The sequence below is a fragment of the Euleptes europaea genome, chromosome 16 (assembly GCF_029931775.1).
Source record: "Euleptes europaea isolate rEulEur1 chromosome 16, rEulEur1.hap1, whole genome shotgun sequence".
NCBI lineage: Eukaryota > Metazoa > Chordata > Lepidosauria > Squamata > Sphaerodactylidae > Euleptes > Euleptes europaea.
This window is the reverse complement of record NC_079327.1, coordinates 34,734,104-34,754,380: the sequence shown is the minus strand read 5'-3', so window position 1 is coordinate 34,754,380 and position 20,277 is coordinate 34,734,104. Positions and strand designations below refer to the sequence as shown.

Genomic DNA, 20,277 nt, shown 5'->3' with positions numbered 1-20,277 from the left:
TAGATGCTGTCCAAAGCATGGAAGAAAATAATAAAATGAAATAGCTAACCTAGAATACTTACAGCACATTCCTGAGCTCTATGGGCGAAAGCCCTTAGGAGGCCAGGAAGGCACTGTGACAGCATTCGGGGGCCCTGTGCCAGCGTCTGGGCAACTCACACCGACGTAAGTGGCCCGAACACCGGTGGGAAGACCTGGACACCAGTCGTGGGGCGCTGCCATGGCCCCGGGATGCCTTTTTAGGTGGTGTATCTTTTGCCTTTTTAGGTGGCGTATCTCCCATGCAACCCGGCTTATCTCCCGCGTATCTCCCACGCTGCCTCCTATGACCAGCTCAGGCATTCCTCTCAGGAATGCACTGGTAGTCAGGCTTTAGTCCTATGATCCAGATGATACCTGGCCAGACTGAAGACACAGAGTTCAGAGCGAATCCCAAAGTCTAAAATCCCAGAGCAAGTGCTCTGGCCATACAAGGCCCAATCTACAGTCAAAAAAATGGCTAGAAGCAGTAGGAATGTGGAAAAAAAAATCAGTAAAATTTGTATTCGGGTTTAATGGGCGTGAATATTTTTTGGGGAATCCTGGATATTCCTGAATGCCCATATCAGGAATATTTAGAATTCCTGAAAAAAAATGGGTCTATTAGATAAGATCCGAATTTTACCCCTCTCCCGTCTCCCCCTCCCCTCATTTACCTCGTATCCAGGCAGTGGGGGTGGAGCTCTGTGCTAGCCTGGCCAGCTCTCAGGTAAGTAAGGGAGAGAGGGGGGGAGAGGGGAGAGGGAGAGGGGATTCCTCCCCAGTGGCCTGAATCATAACGAAAAAAAATTCACCATGTTTCGGGATCTGCCTTTCAGCTACCTTTAAACTGCCACCATTTTTTTCGGGAGAACCCCCTCCCCTGAAAAATATCAAAAAGGTGCTTTGGGTTTTTTTCTAGCTTGGCTTTGCCCAATGCACACCCCTAAGAAGCACCGAATTAGAACGGATGCTGTTGCTTTACATCAGACTGTCCACAGCTGGCCGGATCCTGTGTGTTGCTAAGACATGTGAACGCATACGTCTGCAGCAGACACATATTCAAAACCAAGCAACCGTCCCATGCCCAGGGTTCCTCGTGCTAATGAGATGGAATGTGTTTGCGAAACTCTCTCTTGATCTCTGCCCTTGAAGCTCTAAGGCTCACAATCTCCCTTGCATCTCCTCCTGACTGCATCTTATCCCTTCTCTCTCTCTGGAAACTGCTAGTCAGCATGACATCAATTTCCCAGAGAGGAGCCTTTAGTAACTTGACTAGGCCCAAAAACCTGAACCAAACATTTGAAAGACCAAGGAATGGCTAAATAAGGCCGGTTTCTTGACAAGATTAAAGACAGCAGCTGTATGATTCAATCAGAAATCATATAGATAGCCAAAATGTTCTCCTGTGGCAGCACTGGGATACTATGTGGGTCACCTTAAGTGGTTAATGTTGTAGCCAGATGACAGTTTTGTATCCGGAAGCATAAAAATCAGGAAGCAGCACAGGTTTAAACAGATGCACAGTTTATTAAGGAGATTTCTTCTTTGCATAGAGTTACAGCCACAACTGAACTAACTTCTAGGGTTATTAGTTAGCCTGGAGAAAAATGTCCTGTCATTGGTTTACTGGGATGCTATTTAAGCCAGTGATATTATTTACCTTCTTGTCATGATAAAACTTCAACTGTCCATTTTGACACATCAAGCATCTATTAAAGGGACAGGGCATTTTTCTCTAGGCCTGCTGGCAACCTCACAATTCCCCTCTATAGATTATCATGTAGTTAACCAGGGCAGTCCGAAACACTGATCTAGATTAAAGAATGGAATTGTCACAGCTACCACCGTTATGAATCCACATTGAAACAACCAGTAATCCTGTGGTCAAATAGCAGTGATGGAAATTTCTTATTCCACCTTTGCTGGCCAGATAAGGGTTGCAAAGCCAAAATTAAGTAGTTGTACACCTTTTGCAAGATCTTCCAGTGATGTCCCCTCTTCAACATGCCAACATGGGATTGGAAAACTCCTGGGTGTTGTAATCTCTCCAAACCAGTTTGTAATTGGGACCAAGCCTCGCAGGGCAATCCTAAGCATGTATACTAAAAGATAAATACCATTGAGTTCTCTCAGACTTACTCCCTAGTATGTATGCTTAAACTTGCTTGCAACCTGAAGACAACTGTAAGAACACTTTCCGGGGAAAAGCCCCGTTGAATAAAATGGAACTTACTTCTGAGTAGACCAGTTTAGGATTGCTTTGACTTCTGTGGCAAAGCTCTGCACTGCAACATTAGCAGTTAGTACTTCAGCATGGAAAATTCTCCTGTAAAATGTTCTTAATCTTGTTTATTTCTTTTGATATTTATATTTCACATTTTCCCCTCCCCAAAACAGCTTACAACATTATTTCCCCCTCCTGCATTGTATCCTTACAACATTAACACTGTGAGGTAGGTTAGACTGAGAGTTACTGGCCCAAGGTCTCCCAGCAGGTTTGCATGGCAGAGTGGGCATCGGAACCTGGGTCTCCCAGATCCTAGATCAACCCTCTAGCCACTACACCACACTTATAAAAATGCCTATAGATAGTAGGACTGTTCAAATTTGCCTCAGGTTTTGTCTTAGGTGCAATTCAAAGCTGAGTCTATTTCTCAAAGTGTACAGAGGACCTTTTCTTCATGACTGACTGGCCTGTAGTTTCCTGGGTCATCCCTCCTCCCTTTTTTTAAAATTGGGATAATGTTCGCCATCCTCCAATCTTGTGGAACATCTCCCATCCTCCAAGAGGTCTGGAAGAGGATGGACCAAGGCCCTGCAAGCTCTCTAGAATGTTCTTTGAGCACTCTTGGGTGCATACCATCTGGCCCGGGGGTATTTGTACACAACCAGTACAGTCAGATGCTTCTCAACTACCTCTCTGTTCATGTCGACCAGCAGCCCAGATGCCATGCTTTGCCTATCATCATCTCTAGATGAGCCTATTCTCTTTTTTAGGGGGAAAAACAGAGGCAAAATAGGTATTGAGCATTTCTGCTTTCTCTCTGTCCTCTGTCAGAGTTTTTCCATTTTCACCCAACAGTGGGCCTATGGCCCTCACATATTTGCACCTCACATATCAAACCTCCTTGTGGCTTTGCCAAATATTTATCTATAAAAAGAACATACGGTGGACTTAAAAAAAAGATATGTTATTCAAAAAAAAAAAGATATGGTATGATCTAACATTCCCTCCGTTAAAATGGTACATGACCAAAATTGCAGAGTCTTAAGGATATTTAAGGAGCCCTGTGGTGCAGAGTGGTAAGCTGCAGTACTCCAGTCCAAGCTCTGCACACAACCTGAGTTCGATCCCAACGGAAGTTGGTTTCAGGTAGCCGGCTCAAGGTTGACTCCGCCTTCTATCCTTCCGAGTTTGGTCAAATGAATACCCACCTTGGTGGGGGTAAAGGGAAGATGACTGGGGAAGGCACTGGCAAACCACCCCGTAAACAAAGTCTGCCTAGGAAACGTCAGGATGTGACGTCACCCCATGGGTCAGGAATAACCCGGTGCTTGTACAGGGGACCTTCACCTTTTTTTAAAGGACGTTTAGTAAGTAACCAGCCCAACTTAGTCAGTTTTAGCTGTCAGCGTTCAACACAGTAAATCATCTTCAATTTCAAAAGCAGCTTCATAGTAATGTGGATGTGAGTGCTAATCACTGTTACCCTTTTTGCAATTTTGAGCCTTCATAGGGAATCTCAAGGACTTGCATTTCTATATGTCCTTTCCTTTTCTTTTATCCCTTAGAAGCTCCTTGATCAATTGATCTTGAGCAGCATAGCATTTCTATATGTGTGATGTGAATCTCATGAAGGAGCCATCCACCTCTAAATGGAAACAGACATTACCATCCATTTACACTGGAGGTACAAAAAGTGCAGTTTTTGCACATGCTCATCTCTATAGAATCGCCAATGACTATTTTTTAAAAGTACCTTGGAAGTGCTGCATAAATGATTTATATTAATGAATGGACAATACACAGAGGGGTTGTGGGCGGCTGATAAAGGGAAGTAGGAAAATGTCATTTCAAGTATTATTTATTAATTTATTTACAAAATTTATTAGACAGCTTTCCAAAAAGATCAAGGCAATGTACAACATTTCAATAAAACAATCATTAAAAAGCAACATTTACACAAATTACAAGATGAAATGTTATGTACAGCAAATGCCAATAACTTTCAAAGACAGAACTCGAAAAGATCCCAGTATCTGTCACAGCCAAATATGTAAACAAGTCAACCCTTTTTTAAAAATGCTAGATTAATTATGGTGGATTTGTAGCAATGTCGTTTTTGAAAAGCAGGGCTCACATCCAAAAAGATGCTTGCGGAAACATTTGCTATAGAGAATTTCTAATGCCTGTCCAAGCTAAACTGAATATGTATCAGATTTATACTAGTAAAGTTTCTTCCAAAATTGCACATCCTATTTAGATTGGTGTGTTAAAATGTCTAAATTTTGTGGCAAAATGTTCTACGCATGAATACTATGGAAGTACTGGAGCACTGTGAATGTTTGTGTCGTTCCTGCAGCTTGGCACACTTTCCCAGAGAGTCCGTAAGGCCTCAGAATTGGTAGGAGAGGGGTTGTACCACCTTTTCCCTACACCTCCCTGTTAGCCTTAGTTCCCTTGCAACTGGAGCTGGACCAACTGGAGCTCCCTGCCCCTGGGCCCTCTTTAAAATCCTCCCTGGAAGAAGCCCTGCCACCCCCCCAGTAGAGCCAATCCTGGCCCACCCATGGGACCCAGATGTCTCATGGCAGAGGAGTGTCCTGTCAAGTTTGGGCAGGACCTCCCTTCCTGGCTGTCCTGATTGGCCCTGGTCCATGGCTGGCTCGCCATCTGGGCCGTGCTACCCCTGCCACCTCCCTGTTGGGCCTTCTGGTACTACTGGATGTGCCTGCCCTCACTAGGCTGTTAGTGGTATCGGCAGTATCTGGCTGGTTTCAACTGAAGTGGACCAATGTTATGCCTGTGGTAGTGGCCTCAGAGGAATCCTGGCCTTTTATGGGTCCTACAGTCATCCAGGTGAGTCCGGGTGCCACTCTGCTGGACAGTGCTGTAGACCATGCATGAGATGGTTTCCATAGGGTTGCTAACACCCTGGAGAAAAAATGTCCTGCCTTTTTAATAGAGGCTAAATAGGAAGAGTTTTTTTTTTCAAGCAGGCTATGTTATTTATCTCAATTCCATGAAAAGCTTCAACTATTCAATTCCATACTTTGAAGGGACAGGACATTTTTTCTTCAGGTTGTTGTTGAAATCTTCCATACTTACAACATGAGCCTGGATTGAGATAGGGCACTTCAGAATGGAGATGATGCTGCACATTTATACTTAGAGCACAAACACATCTGGGGTCTCTCTTCAGAAGCCTGAAGAGGTATAATCCCATCATGGGATTATTTCAAATGAAATTGGTTGCAAGATGTTGGAAGCTGAACAGACTGGAGATCTTTAAAGACCAGTAGGCGGGTTTTCCTTGTGGCCCAAACTCTGTGGCTTGGATCCAGCAGTGCACCAGTGGAAAAACAAATGGGCTTAATGCAGTCCTGCTTGTGCAAAATCTTGTGCAACATCTAGCACTTTCCTCTCTGTATATTATTGTGCCCAGAAGCTGGTTGCACGGTATCTTTCACAAGTGCCAAAGTAAGCGATCATACAAGAAGTTTGACTTAGTGCAAGCAGCTACTTTTTTTTCTTGTGTTTCCACTTGTGCAAGAGTTCTAGTGGAGCAGAGGTAGAAATTTTATGTTGGATCCAACACTGTGTGTATTGGCTGCTGTTCCCTTGGCATTTCATCTGAGCTCATAAACACACAGAGTGTAAACAGGCTTTAACAAAGACCAAGAAGTCTTCTGTATTCTTTATTCCACGCCCCCACCAAAACAAACAAAAAAAATCCCCCCACTCCACAAAGGCTCCAGGGACTTCATATCTTGGGGGAAGAAGAAAGAGAATATTCATACAAACTGATTTCTCTGTCCCTATCACTTGTATAATGAAACAGACAAAGCCATCTGGCTGACTGAACACTTGAAGTCCCCCCCACCCCAATCTCAAATGGAAATTTTCCAATTTGCAGTACAGCCTAAAAAAATACTCCATCATATTCAGATTCATTTAAATGCTCCTCACTCAGTTATTGATTCATATATCTGTTTTATTTTAAAAAGTCCTGTAAAATATAAATGGTGTTAGTCTTCTCAATTGCTTCTTCCAAGAAAGAGTGTTTCTTGCTGGTCCATACTGTGCCAGAAGAACTTAGCTTCACTGTATGGTTTCTCCTAGCTCCAACACTTGATGTTAAGTAGAGGGAATGAGCAGATAAATGAGGTTGTTATTGACAGTGCTGAGCTGGAAGATCTGAAGATCAAATTTCCTGATGTTTAAATAAATGTTAGATACAGAAGCACATGCCACATTGTTGATATCAGGCTCTTAAACTTGTCATAGGAACCAAATTTTTAACAGCTAAACTGGACCTACTTATGAAGAAAGAACATAAAGCTATGATCTTGACGTTTGCTCTTTTTACATGGCTGTGTACTGCAATGCCAATCAATTGAAGGATACATCAATATGGCAACTGTGCCGCATTCTAACTTCAGCACGTCAATACTAATGCAAATCATTTTGATACATAAGAATAGGGGAGATGACAAAAGAAGAACAGCTATTGGAAGAAGGGATCCCAAGCCAAGAAACAAAGAACAGATCCCAGTGGCATGGTAAGAGACTCCTGTGGCATGCAGTCCATTTTCCTACATAGATGTGTACTGAAATACAAATTATTTGTAGGATGCATCAATATGGCAAGTGTGCCATTGCCACATTCTAAATTTAGCACTTCAGCACTGAACTAGAGACAGGAAATATCCTGGGAATGGACACACCCATCTTTTCCTTGAGCACGCACCTATTGTGCAGTTGTGTAGATTGCACAGTCTGTACCGATCAACAGCTGCTGTCTTGCCTTTTTCAGAAGACCATACAGATTAAAGTCTCCATTCATTTGATGCTGTCACCTGCTGCCACAGCATTGATGGGAGTGTATTTGGGATGGCAGGGTCTGTAACACCGGCAACCGTCAGGCTTAGTCACTAGCAGAGGCTGAATGAGGAAAGATCTGTGACAGGGAATAGCATTGAGAAGAGTCCCTTGGTTGCTAACATCCAAACAGCTTGAGGAAGCACAGCATGGTGCTCTCACAGCTATTAGTTTCTCTCCAGTTCTGCCTCTCTGCTGAACTGGATCTCTGATGGCTGGTATTCCCCTGTGTGGGGGTGAGTGTGTGCGTGTGTGTGCTTGCATGCATGCATGAGTGAAAAAGCGGAGTCTGACAGTTGCCATGTCAAGTTGCACATACATACATCTGTTTGACTTTCTGACATCCTTCTGCTAGGGGCTGATAGCATTTTAAAAATAGTGCTGTATGCTGACAGTGCAATCCTAAACATTTACTCCAGTTAAAGCTCATTAATTTGATACCGAACTAGCGGAGAAATTCCATGCAGAGATATCCGTCTGTTTGGTCTGACAGTGTCCAGACCTAGTAAGCATTGCATGCAAATTGGGTGCTTACCTAGGAGTAATAGCTGTGCATTCTAGTGAGCAGCCAAACTGGGGGAGGGAATCCTCTAAACTCGATTTCATATTAGTAGACTATGGCAGATAGGAAAAAGTGGGGCAAGAGAAACAGCTTTGTAGAGATTGCAGGAGACTGATTGTAGAGAATTGTGGCATAGGTTGGCAAGCAGTTGTTGAGTCAGAAGGCTGGATTCACTTTAGAAGCAGAGTGGCTATTAGAGCTCTGAGTCCAGCTTTTTGGGAATGAGGGCGGGCTATAAATGCAATAAATAAACAAATAAATATTTTTAAAGATAAAAGCTGTAAATGTAAAGCTGTAAACCTACATGCAATGTTTATCTTAGCATCACCGCCTCTGCCTGCTTGGCTCACATAGCAGCACTCCAGTTCTCTCCCCCCTTCTGTCCACCTACCTGGCACATGTGGCAGTGGCTCCATCTCTCTCTCTCTCCCTGCCCACCTGGCTTAGGTAGCAGCTCCTTCTCTGCCCACCCCACCCCAAAGGGGATGCTCCCTTACGTTATCTGTGCAAGCTCAGACAACATTACTCTCTTGGGGGGGATTTAACCTCTCGGTTTTCTGTGGGTTTTCAAATTTTCCTGCAAATTTGGGGGAGGGGGGGTCTTACTAGGTCTGCAGAAGAATATCCCCTATGTGAAATAGGCCCCATTCTCTACAGATCAGATTCAGAATTAGACATATGATTGTGTGTGTGTGTAAAGTGCCTTCAAGTTGCAGCCGACTTATGGCGACCCCTTTTTGGGGTTTTCATGGCAACAGACTAACAGAGGTGGTTTTGTCAGTGCCTTCCTCTGCACAGCAACCCTGGACTTTCTTGGTGGTCCCCCATCCAAATACTAACCAGGGGCTGACCCTGCTTAGCTTCTGAGATCTGACGAGATCAGGCTAGCCTGGGCCATCCAGGTCAGGAGACATATGATCCCCCCCTTTAAACCCCTGAGTTTTTGGGGAGTGTAAATACAGCAGGATTTATGTTGGAAAGTATGCCAAATAAAATAGCATGTTAAGATTGAATATGGTGGATGGGCTTTTAATGCATCAGGTTGAACCCTGAAGAACCAGATGGTGCATCTGAAGCTTTCAGCTGTGCCAGCTGCTTTGAATGTAGCTGGATTCTCTAAAACTGCTTGCTGTCCCTTGACAAGGTTTCCCAAGAACAGTAAAATATTTTTTTTCCTCAGGAGGGCAACAGCTGAAAAAGAACAGTTGGCAATAAGAAAGGGATTAGGGAAGAAGCAGGAGAAAGAGAGACTCACTCATCTAATGCCAGCCAGCCAGAGCTATACTTACATTTTTTTCTCCCAATGTCACCCACAGGCTGGCAATGAACTGGTGAGGAATTCTATATAATTTTAGACTATTTCAGTTTACAATTCACCAGGTCATGCAGAACTGCAACACACAATTGTGTTATACTCTCAGCCACATCAGGGGTATTCTTACACCGAGTACTTTCATATAGGGGCTGAAATATTGTTCTATATGACAGATATTTCAGTTGTATTTGGGAAGGGCAGAGATCAGTAGTCTGAAGGACTACTAAAGATAGAAATTTTATTTTAGAAATAACTAAAGATAGAAATTTGCTACGCATTCAAACAGCCTGGAATAAGTCTTGTTTTCACCATAAGTACCCAAATGTTTAAAATATTTGGCATGGCTAGAAGTAAATCATAACGTATTTGCCTTTAGCAAAACAAAACAAGAACACACTGAACTGATCTAGGTCTATCCATCTGTCTCTTGTGAGACAAATTAGCATCCATCTGATTAAAGATGTTGAACATTTCTAATATAGTCCCGTTCATCCCTGTGGAAGGAGATGTTGAGTGCTTTTGTTTGGTGGAAACTGAGAACCTTTTGTAATCTGCAAAGCTGCTCCCAAATATGTCACAGTGATGTGATAAGTGTATCAGACTGAGTTTACTGAGGTATTTAAGCTTTAAAAAGTTGAGGGAGAATCTATCAAGGGATGAAATGCAATATCTATTAATGTTGTAATACTATCATCTTCCCATGCAACTGAGGCATCAGAATACATTTAAACATACTTAATGTTTACTAACTCCACACCTGAATACATCTTCTTAAAACTATGAGAGACTGCCAGCATAGTGTAGTGATTAGGGGGTCAGACTAGAATCTGGAGGATTCCGCTTCAAATCCCCAGTCTGCCATGGAAGTTTGCTGGGTGATATTGGGCCAGTCATAGACTCTCAGCCTAATCTACCTCACAGGGTTGTTGTGAGGATAAAATGGAGGTAGAGAAAATGATGTAAGCTGCTCTGGATCACCATTGGGGACAAAGGTGGCATGTTAATTAGGTAAGTAAAGAAATAATGTACTGTATAATCACCAGGGCTGCGAACTGCTCACACATAAACATTTGAGAAAACTTCATACATGTACATATATACTTTCTGAATCGGAACAGAAAGTTTTGTGAAGTTATATTTAAAACAGAATCCCACTATCTGAAATATTTTCCATGATTTTCATCAATTTTCAGTGATAATGCAATCCCAGATTTTTTAAAAAATATCTTGGAAATTCAATACATAACCAACATATTTTGCTTTGGAACTGCAACGCTTTACTCCTCTTGATAGACTTCAAAATTAATCAGCTTCTATCTCTAGTAAAAATAATGGAAGCACTTGCAGTAAAACCATAATAATTTAGCCATAGTTGATTCTGTTAAACTCTAACATCATACACATTGATGATTGTGTGTGTACAAGTGTCAAGTATCTCCATTTTGAACATAAACGAGGTGATATTGATTTCAATGGGCTAAGTGCTTTCAGTTCATGTTGGATTGTGGCCACATACTGCAGACTTAGAAAACGTTTCAGCAATATTGAGTCATTGGAAATTACAAAATAGTTTCAGCTTAATTTATTTGCCTCAATTATTTCAGGATAAAAGTGGATTAACTGGAATAAACGTTGTGCTGGGCTTGATACAATGATGAAGTCCTAAGGGCATCAAAATCCATGAAAGCCAAAGCTGTGCTAAAATACAGATGGCCTTAACAAATGAAAGCAGGTCCCAATAACACCAAGAATTTCAAACAGCTGTTGTGTTCAGTAGGGTAAACTTGTCCAGTGTCTCTACAAAGACCACAATCGATGGGCACTATTAGCTGCTGAGTGATTTCAGCTATGTTTTGTCAATCAAGAAACTTTCTTGGTGAAGTCTGAGCAAATATGTGACAAAGAGGTCAATATATAATCACAGGCATGCCTTTGGCAACCCTCCCAGAAACTGGTTGGTGGAACATGGATCTGAAGTGGATCTTACTGTATCTATTAAGCATATTACTCTGTTGCAGCAAACATATATATGATGAACTGAGCTCAAATTCACAATACATTTGTTAGTCCCCCTCTATGGTTATGCAGGGCAGAATTTTGAATATACCATATCCAGACAGGACCTGTCCTTGCTCTTCTGGCTCTATTGATTCATTAGCTTATGCCCTCTTGGAATGCCGCTTTTATGAGGAACTTCAATCACATTATATATCTCCCCTTTTAACATATAAATCTAATGCCTCTGTGTCTGACATAATGCCTTTTTTCACTAGGTGACAGGGATCCCAAAGCTACATTGTCAGTGGCAAGATTTGTTTCAGTCCTTATATCCCTCAAACATTAGATATATGCTGCTCAAGATCAATGGATCAAGGAGCTTCTAAGGGATAAAAAAAGAAAGAAAGGAATTTGTTAGTCTTTAAGCAGTCTTCTGAATAATAGTAGTCATCTTTTTCCTGTTATCCCCATAAGTAACCAAAGCAACATTTAAATAATTGCATCCATCTAATCGAGCAAATACCGAAAAGATTAGATTTTTTAAAATGCACTCAGTTCAGGAGGACTTCTGTTTATCTGTAATCTTAAAAGCTCTTTGTATATATTCCAGGTGTCAAAATAACCCAAACTAACATAGAGTCTTGTGATACCTTATAGACTAACAAATGCATTTCTTAAAATTCTCAGGCTAAATGTCGGATGGTATACAGATGAACTCCATGAGGTAGCCTGAAATATAGATCTTCCAAAATCCTTTCTGTTGAGGCTGAGACTTCCCAAATGATTAGGCACCTTTTCTCAACATTATTGGACAGTCATGGTGAGATAAAACATTTGGCTTTCCACAACAGAAAGCCAGCCTGGTGGCAGCAGAACCAGCATAAAGCCAGTTTTTAACTCAGCCCCACTCTTATGGACTTTTTTTGAAAATCATAAGCAATTGAAGTAGCTGCACTGGCATTATTGATTCATCTGTGGATCAGAGCTAATATGGCCAAAGTACATCATGTATTTGCCTGGATGGCAGCCTAAAATCCAATTTTGATGGAGCTCCCAAACTCCTGAATGCTCAGTGCAGGTTAAACACCTTACAATTTACACAGTACAATTCTCTGTATCATGCTACTGGTTTCATTTTCACTGTCTAATACCAAATCTGTATCTTGAGTCATAATCACAAACATAAAACATTAGCCTTCTCAGTAATACAGCATCCCGGATGGTAGCAACAGCAAAACCATATGCTCTCAATTTGATTTACCATCAGCAGCAACTGCCTGGCTGCCCACAGTTGTTCTCTGCTTAATAACATTGGCTCATAATAAGCGCATGCCTGTTATTAACTCGAACAAAATGAAGAATTTTTAATAGACTCATGATACAACAGTTCTGTGCTTCTACCGAATCAACACTTCATTGCAGTGCTGCTTTCTCTTTGAGTGTGTATATATATATATATATATATATATATATATATATATATATATATATATATATATATATACACACACACACACACACACACACACAGTGTGTTTTGAATAGATAGTTTAGAAATTCAAGGTTAATCCAGTTTTGAACAAGGGGGAAAATTGAAATGTAAAAACATTGAGCTGACATTTTTCTCCTCTTTGATTTTTGTGCAGAAATCACAGTGATGGTCTTTACTAAAATGCTTTCCTAATTCACCTTTGAAGCTGCTACCTTTCTTTCTTATCCAGCTTTAGTCCATCTACTGCATTTATGTTGCACTGTAACTAAATATTGTAGCTTTATTTGTTATAATTTACAGTAGTTCTATACCACCTGCCCACCAAAGAGCCCAAGATGGTTCACAACAATATCAATAAAATAGCTCAGATAAATATGAAGGTAAATCGGAATTTACCCACAAGATTGATTAAACTTGCATTTTAAAACGACTGCAGCACAACTCCACCACCCAATAATTAAGAGACAGAATAGCAACCAATAAAAATTCTAACATACCCAAGGTAAGGAAAAAAGGGGAGCAGGGAATGAAACCTACATTAGTTAGCCAGATGGAATAAAATAAGTCTTGGCACACCACCAAGGAACTCTAGGGTTGCTATGCAGAGCGAGGCAATGGCAAACTACTTCTGAATGTTTCTTGCCTTGAAAACCTATGGGGTTGCCATAAATTGGCTGTGATTTGACTAAAAAAATAGCCCATAACTAGCCCTTAATCCCAATCCCAGCTGAATGGTTGCAAAGGATACCATATTCAGGGATACCATACTCAATGGTATCAAAAGTCGCTGAAAGCTTCCTTCATCAGCCACCTTACATTCATTTGAAATGTATCACATGAAACCCTTGTTAGCACTTATAAATTACTTAATGTAGACTGAATGCCAAAAAAAAATTACTTTTAGATTTTAATTACAAAAAGATAAAAGGGATTGTACAACCTTACAACTGAGCTCTGTGAACCACTGTGCAAAGAATTCACCATTTACTGCAGCTCATCTCTTTCCAATACAAACTTAAGTAAATTGTGCACAGTAGTAATGGAGGGTGTTAGAAGGACACGGCAAACAGGACCAACCTTCCTTGGCCTCAGATCAGGACCAAGATCCTTGCCAGAGATAGGCTTGTATTTAGCAGCAGTGATAAAAATGATTGTTGTACTGCTATAGTTTATGCAAACTAATACAACTGGAATGTTAGACTAGACTGAGGTATCTATTGAGACATTAATTCTCAAAGAAGTCAGCCTATGAAATCATTTTATTGCTTTAATATGTTTTATTTAATGTTTCTAATATGCTTTGTTTTGTTCTGATATTTGTTCAGACATGTTTGGGCCTGATATTTGTACACTGCTTTAGGCAGTCTGGAAAAAATGTTTTTAAAATAAATACATAAATACTATAGAGAGAACATACAGAAAATGTGCATTTTAAATCCTCCAGGTAAGGACTGTGTCTTCTTTGTGTTCTGTACCTCATTGATGGCACTTAATAAAGTTAAGCAACAGTTTCAGCAACAGGGAAGGTACATTGACAGTAAGCTCCTAAGCAGAATTACATTCTTCTAAATCCACTAAGTTCAGTGGATCAGGAAGGGTACAACTCTGCTTAGGATGGCATCGTCCAAGAACAAAATATTAGTATACACTTTGGCGCTTTATGCTGCAAATACTCAAATTCTGGAGATCCAAACTGGTTCAGTCAGACCTCATGTGCAGAATTGCAAATATTTCTGGTTAAAGGTACCAGATAAGCCCATGACGAAGTGTACTTTGGTTAATGAATCTGGGTTTCTTGAGAGCAGCTCTGGCCAAAGAACTGCCAACCTCCAGGTAGTGGCTGGAGATCTCCCAGTATTACAATTGACCTCCAGGTAACAGAGATCAGTTCCCCCGGAGAAAATGTCCACTTCGGCAATTGAAGTCCCTCCCATCTCCAAACCTTGCCTTTTTCAGGCTCCACCCCCAAAATCTCCAACCCGGAGCTGGCAACCCTATCTGTGAAGGGGCTAGTGGGAAAGCAGGCAAAAGAAAAGTGACAAGAGTTAGAAAGTAGGGTTGACGTTGAGTTTGAAATGTTCAATGTACTTCACAGTTCATTCTGAAAGTTCACTCTGTAAAGTAATCAACTAAAACTTCTAATGGAAACACTAAGACTAAAATATAATTTATTTCACTTATTTCTAGGAATGCTGTTGAAGAGAACAAAAAGCTGTACGCAATTTATGACACAAGGTGAGTCTAAACCTGGAAAGAATAGTTATGCATCATGACTAGCATCCATTTTTACTAGTAGCCATGAATAGCCCTCTCCTCCATGAACATGTCCATTCCCCTCTTAAAGCCTTCCAAGTTAGCAGCCATCACCGCATCCTGGGGCAGGGAGTTCCACTATGTGTTGTGTGAAGAATCTCTTGCCCTCCAGCTTCAGCAGATGACCCCACATTCTAGTATTATGAGAGGGAGACCTATCTACTTTCTCCATACCATGCATAATTTAATAGACCTCTCCCCTTAACCACCTTCTTTCCAAGCTAAACAGCCCTAAGCGCTTTAACCGCTCCTCATAGGGCAGTTGCTCTAGACCCCTGGTCATTTTGGTTATTCTTTTCTGCACCTTCTCAAGCTCTGTAATATCCTTTTTTAGGTGTGGTGACCAGAACTGTACACAGTATTCCAATTGTGGTCTCACCATAGATTTGTATAAGGGCAGTATGATAGCAGCAGTTTTATTCTCTATTCCTTGGCTAATTATGGACAGCATAGAATTTTCCTTTTAACAGAAGCTGCACACTGGTTTGACTTCTTCATCGAGCGATCCACTACCACCCCCAAGATCCCTTTCTTGGTTTGTCATTGCCAGCACAGATCCCATCAGTGTATACATGAAGCCGGGATTTTTTGCCCCAATATGCAACACTTTATACTTGCTCACATTGACTCTCATTTGCCATTTTAATGCCCATTCCTCCAGTTTGAAAATATCCTTTTGGAGCTCTTCACAGTCTGATTTTGTTTTAACCACCCTAAACAATTTGGTGTCATATGCAAACTTGGCTACTTCACTGTTTAACCCCAACTCCAGGTCTCTGGTGAACAGGTTGAAAAGCACCAGTCCCAACACAGATCCCTGAGAGACCCCACTGCTCACATCCCTCCATTGTGAGAACTGACCATTTATTTGTTCTCTTTGCTTCCTATTTTTCAGCCAGCTCTCAATCCATAAGAGGACATATAAGATTATGGCCACAATACAACACTTAGTAAAGTATACTTGTCCAGCCTCATGTCAACAGGTTTAAACACATATGACTCTGTATGGATTTTATTATTGTATTCAGTCTTGAGTAGACTAGAGAGATTAAATTCTTAACTTGGATGGGCAGATGCTTAAGTGAGAATGACATTATAAGATGTAGCAGTAGTCTAGGTTGCCTAAGGCATATCTGAATGAGACACCAAAATATGCAAATATTCTTGATGTAAATTCTGAGATACTCCACAAATTTGAGAGGAATCCATTTTATTGTTTAATCCTGTGGATGTTTCCAAGTGTGGATGTTTCCATCCACAGCCATGTTTTTCCCCTCCTACTTCAGGAAGCCTTTAATGAACTTATCAAAAAAGAAAAAAAAATGCTTGAGGCCCAAACTAAACATGGCATGGAGTTTCATGTATCTTTCCCCAGAGCTTAAACAAACAAACAAACAAACAAACAAACCCAAAGCAGATTCAAAGGCTAAAAGTCTGCATCCAGGAAAAATAAGAAGAGGAAGAGGAGTAGGAACTTAACCATTTCTCACCGAGTCATTTTTTGTTTTTTTGGCTCAAAATGCCCCCATACCCATACTTTCCTCTCATAGATGAAATGATAACTGGTTCTTTTCCACCTCGGGTGGAAAATGCAGTCTACCCTAATCAGGTGGAAAACCATTAGGGGTACAAAATGCTTGTGCAGAAAAGGCTTCACACCATGACATTCTTCTGTCAAACTGACATTCTTCCCAAACAGCTTTTGGTTAAAAAAAACAAAAGTTGGAGGAAAGACAGATACTGCTGTATGTCAAAACTATTTTGGCCCTGAGGAAGAAAAATATTGAAAGTGATGAATGTCTTTATACACACACCCGTGATCTGAGAACTCGTGCCTGTGATTTATAAGTTTTGGCTAGGATGTGTTACCTAGTACACACGGGCTTATCTGATGGCAATATCTTAAGATATCTGCAGGCTGAACTTTATGGGTTGGATCCTGCCAGTCATTTCCACTGACAGAAGAGGAGGCAATTTTTTTGCTAATTCCTATCTCCCCTACTGTTCTTGGGGCCTCCTGTCTCCCAGGAACAGCAATTTGGGAGGCATTTTGAGTCACAGCAAGAGGGGGCAGTGAGAAAGTGGACTAAATCCTTCAGTCAGCAGTAACTTTCAATGGGATCCAAGCCTATGAGTATATTTGCTCTTTAGAGTTCTTAAAGTTCATAATGGGAATAAGGCACAGTAATACTCTATGTAATAAAGTTATACCACTGGCACCCATCTTCTAGAGTAGTAGTCTACAGGAGAAAAATCTACATTTATGATCGTAGTATAGAACTATGACACTTACTAATTTCTGGGAACTGAACAGCACAGACAGTCTTCAACAAAAAGTATGAAATTACTATAGAGCAACAGCAGCAAGACCCAGAGGCCAAAAGATTTCTGATTTTGAAAAGGGGGCTAGGTGTATGGGCTAATTCTTTAACTGCCACCACTGCAAGAGCTTCCACCAGCAGTTCTGTTTAAACAAATATTACTTTATCCACATCTCTTTAGGCTAGGCCCAGGAATCTCCATTTGTGAAATCCTAGGAGCACTCATTAAAGATTTTCTGGGAAATGCACACTTACCTAAAGTCCATGAATCATAAATGTAATCATAGGTAGATCTGTGTCAAAAAGAATGTCAGGACCATGGAATAAATCTTCATTCCAGGAGAATACATGCCAAGTGTATCTCAGGAAGATCTGCAACTTCTATCCATGTGGTTAGAATGACTTACATGGTTACATACCATGCTGATGATACCTTTCCAATTATGAGATGTGCTGCAGGATATATAATGCAGTCTACCCTAATTATGTCTGTGATAAACACACCAAGAATTATATACACCACATGCTAGTGACATTAAGGAGGGTGCCACCAACATGGTAAGTAACCATGCAATTCACACAAACTATGGTCTTTTATGCATGGCTGTTTCACTCACTGTCACCCCTGCAATGACTTTGGGTCTTTGTTTGGATTATGCATGCCATTTCCAACCATCAGAGGTCGCCCTGCTTTCCCCATGTGTTTGCCCGCGTTTTGAGGGACCTGCTGTATCTCGAATTTGAAAATGTAGGGAAAATACGGGGAAATGCAGGGGGAGAGCGAGGCGACCTCTGACAGTGGAAAATGGCATTCATAATCCAAAGACCCGAAGTCATCAGAAGGGTGACGGCGAGTGAAACAGCCATACATAAAAGTCCTATGTGAGCAGAAGATAAGATTTTTTCCAGGAACTTTGTGGAGCAGCCAATAAACAGGGCAACTGTACCACTCTGGGTAATGCAGCAACAGGGCCTCAGTCCTGCTTGAGCTGACCTCTACTGAAACGGAGACACCCTGACTACATCATTCTAACAGTCTGGATATCGCCCAAATCATTTCCCTTTATGAAGCTCAGTAATGTACAGTAATGAGTTTAAAATGAGACATACCTTAAGAAATAAACAATAAGGGCCAGGATTCCTCTGTGTTTCAGAATCTCTCTGACAATACTTCCATTTGTTCACTACATTAATGTGATACACAAAAATACTGTTTTTTAAAAAACAAATTAAAGCCTGAGCCTAAAGTGTAGTTAGGGCACATCAGATTTTGTTACTTTATTGAAGGGAGCCCTAGAGTAGGTAAACAAAAGGTGTTGTCCACTCATTTTATTATATTGGTCTGACCTTGATGAGCATAGGGTCTTAAAATCAATAACAGAACTCCCTTCTTAATAATCTGCATGTCTGGAAAGATACTCTTGGTCTTATGTTTGGAAAACATAAGGGTCGCAGTCCAGTCTAAAGTAAGCTCTTTTACTCCCCTTTTGAAATCAAAGGAACTTAAGACATGTTCCTAGCTATCTTCTACAGAATTCCAAGGGATTTGGCTGGATCAGACCCAGTAAAAGGTAAGTGCGAACACATAAGAGGGTGAAGCCACTGTTGCCTTCAAAACACAATTTTGTGGCAAGGTCTGCCCCCCAAAAAAAGTTCACCAAGTTTTCCTCATAGTCTGACCTTGGAAAAAGCTAGTTGTGTGAACACCTATTGGCTAGTGTTTGTACATCACTAATACTACCATACTATCTCCCAAAGAATTGTTAAAAATAGTTTCAAAAACTTATTTTAAGTGAATGATTAACAGAGAGAAAAAGAGATACACAGAGCTCTTGAAATGTGTAAACATTGGATAGTCTGCATTGAGGCCATTTCAAGTTTTGAAAGCACCCTAAAGTTTCTGAAGAATCTTGTTAAGCAAATGTTCCACATCAGTAACAAATTTTCTTATATAGTCCAGCAAACCCCCCCCCCCCAAATGATTACAGCAGGGCTAAATAGGAGAAATAATCTTAATTAGAAACATATAACAGACTTTACAAAAGTGTTGATTTATTCACACCTCACATTTCCTTCCAAAGTGCCTAAATAGGGCATTACTCATATACATTGTGTCCGATGATGTATGGTTCCTAAAAAAGAATATATTTTTTTTGGATCTTTGCTGCATAATAAATCAATCTGTTTTTAGAGAAGGTTGAAAAGCATGAAATGCACAATATGTGGGAGGTGGGCCAAGAGAGACAAACTAGTCCCAGCTGAGCTTTATTCCTCAGTCTGCAGTGGAGGGGCACTTCAGGCAACGACTTTGGAATGACATTTAAAAGAATCAATCTCTTAAGTATTTATTTCCTTATATTAGAGGGGCATTTGGATTTTCCATCTCAGGAATCAAAATGTCTTGGGGCTAGGATTGCCAACCTCTAGGTACTAGCAAAAAGCAGCACGAAGGCTCTAGTTTAGAATCAATGGTACAATAGTTTACTGAATACTTATAACACCTGTTATACAGATCAGTTCAACTGGAAAAAATGGCCGCTTTGGCCATTGGACTCTATGGCATTGAAGTCCCTCCCATCCCCAAACCCTGCCCTCCTCAGGCTCCGCCCCCAAAACCTGCTGGTGGTGGTGAAGAGTGATCTGGCAAACCTACTTGGGGCTGTCCTTGGGCCTATGATAAAAAGCTCATTGACCGTATCTAGCCTTCACAGTGGGTAGCCATGTTAGTCTGTTTGCAGTAGTCAAAAAGGGCAAGAGTCCAGTAGCACCTTAAAGACTAACAAAAATATTTTCTGGTAGGGTAGGAGCTTTCGTGAGCCACAGCTCACTTCTTCAGCTCATACCCTACCAGAAAATATTTTTGTTAGTCTTTAAGGTGCTACTGGACTCTTGCCCATATCTAGCCTGGCAGGTATTCTGGCACTCAAATACGATGGCGGACCCATACAATCAGCTCAGGATGATGTCAATATTGCTGGATTGGACTCACATGGAGGCAGCCACCATGATTTCCATAACAGCCTAGCTAGAAAAACTTCTGCAGCCACCCTTAATTCTATGGCAGCTGCCTGTGAAGATGTCACCTGTGCAGAAGCATTAGGAGCGCAATCCTGAGCATGTATACTTCAACGCAAGTCCCATTGTTCCCTAGTA

The 20,277-nt window shown here is 41.1% G+C and overlaps 1 protein-coding gene across 1 annotated transcript in view; it reads left to right on the top strand.

Moving 5' to 3' along the window:
• The window catches only part of GABRB3 (gamma-aminobutyric acid type A receptor subunit beta3), a 237,345-nt gene that overhangs the window by 93,795 nt on the left and 123,273 nt on the right, over positions 1–20,277 (top strand). Inside the window, exon 2 of the mRNA XM_056861728.1 lies at positions 14,678–14,725. Coding sequence (XP_056717706.1) covers positions 14,678–14,725 — 48 coding nt within the window. The remainder of the gene's footprint in view (positions 1–14,677; positions 14,726–20,277) is intronic.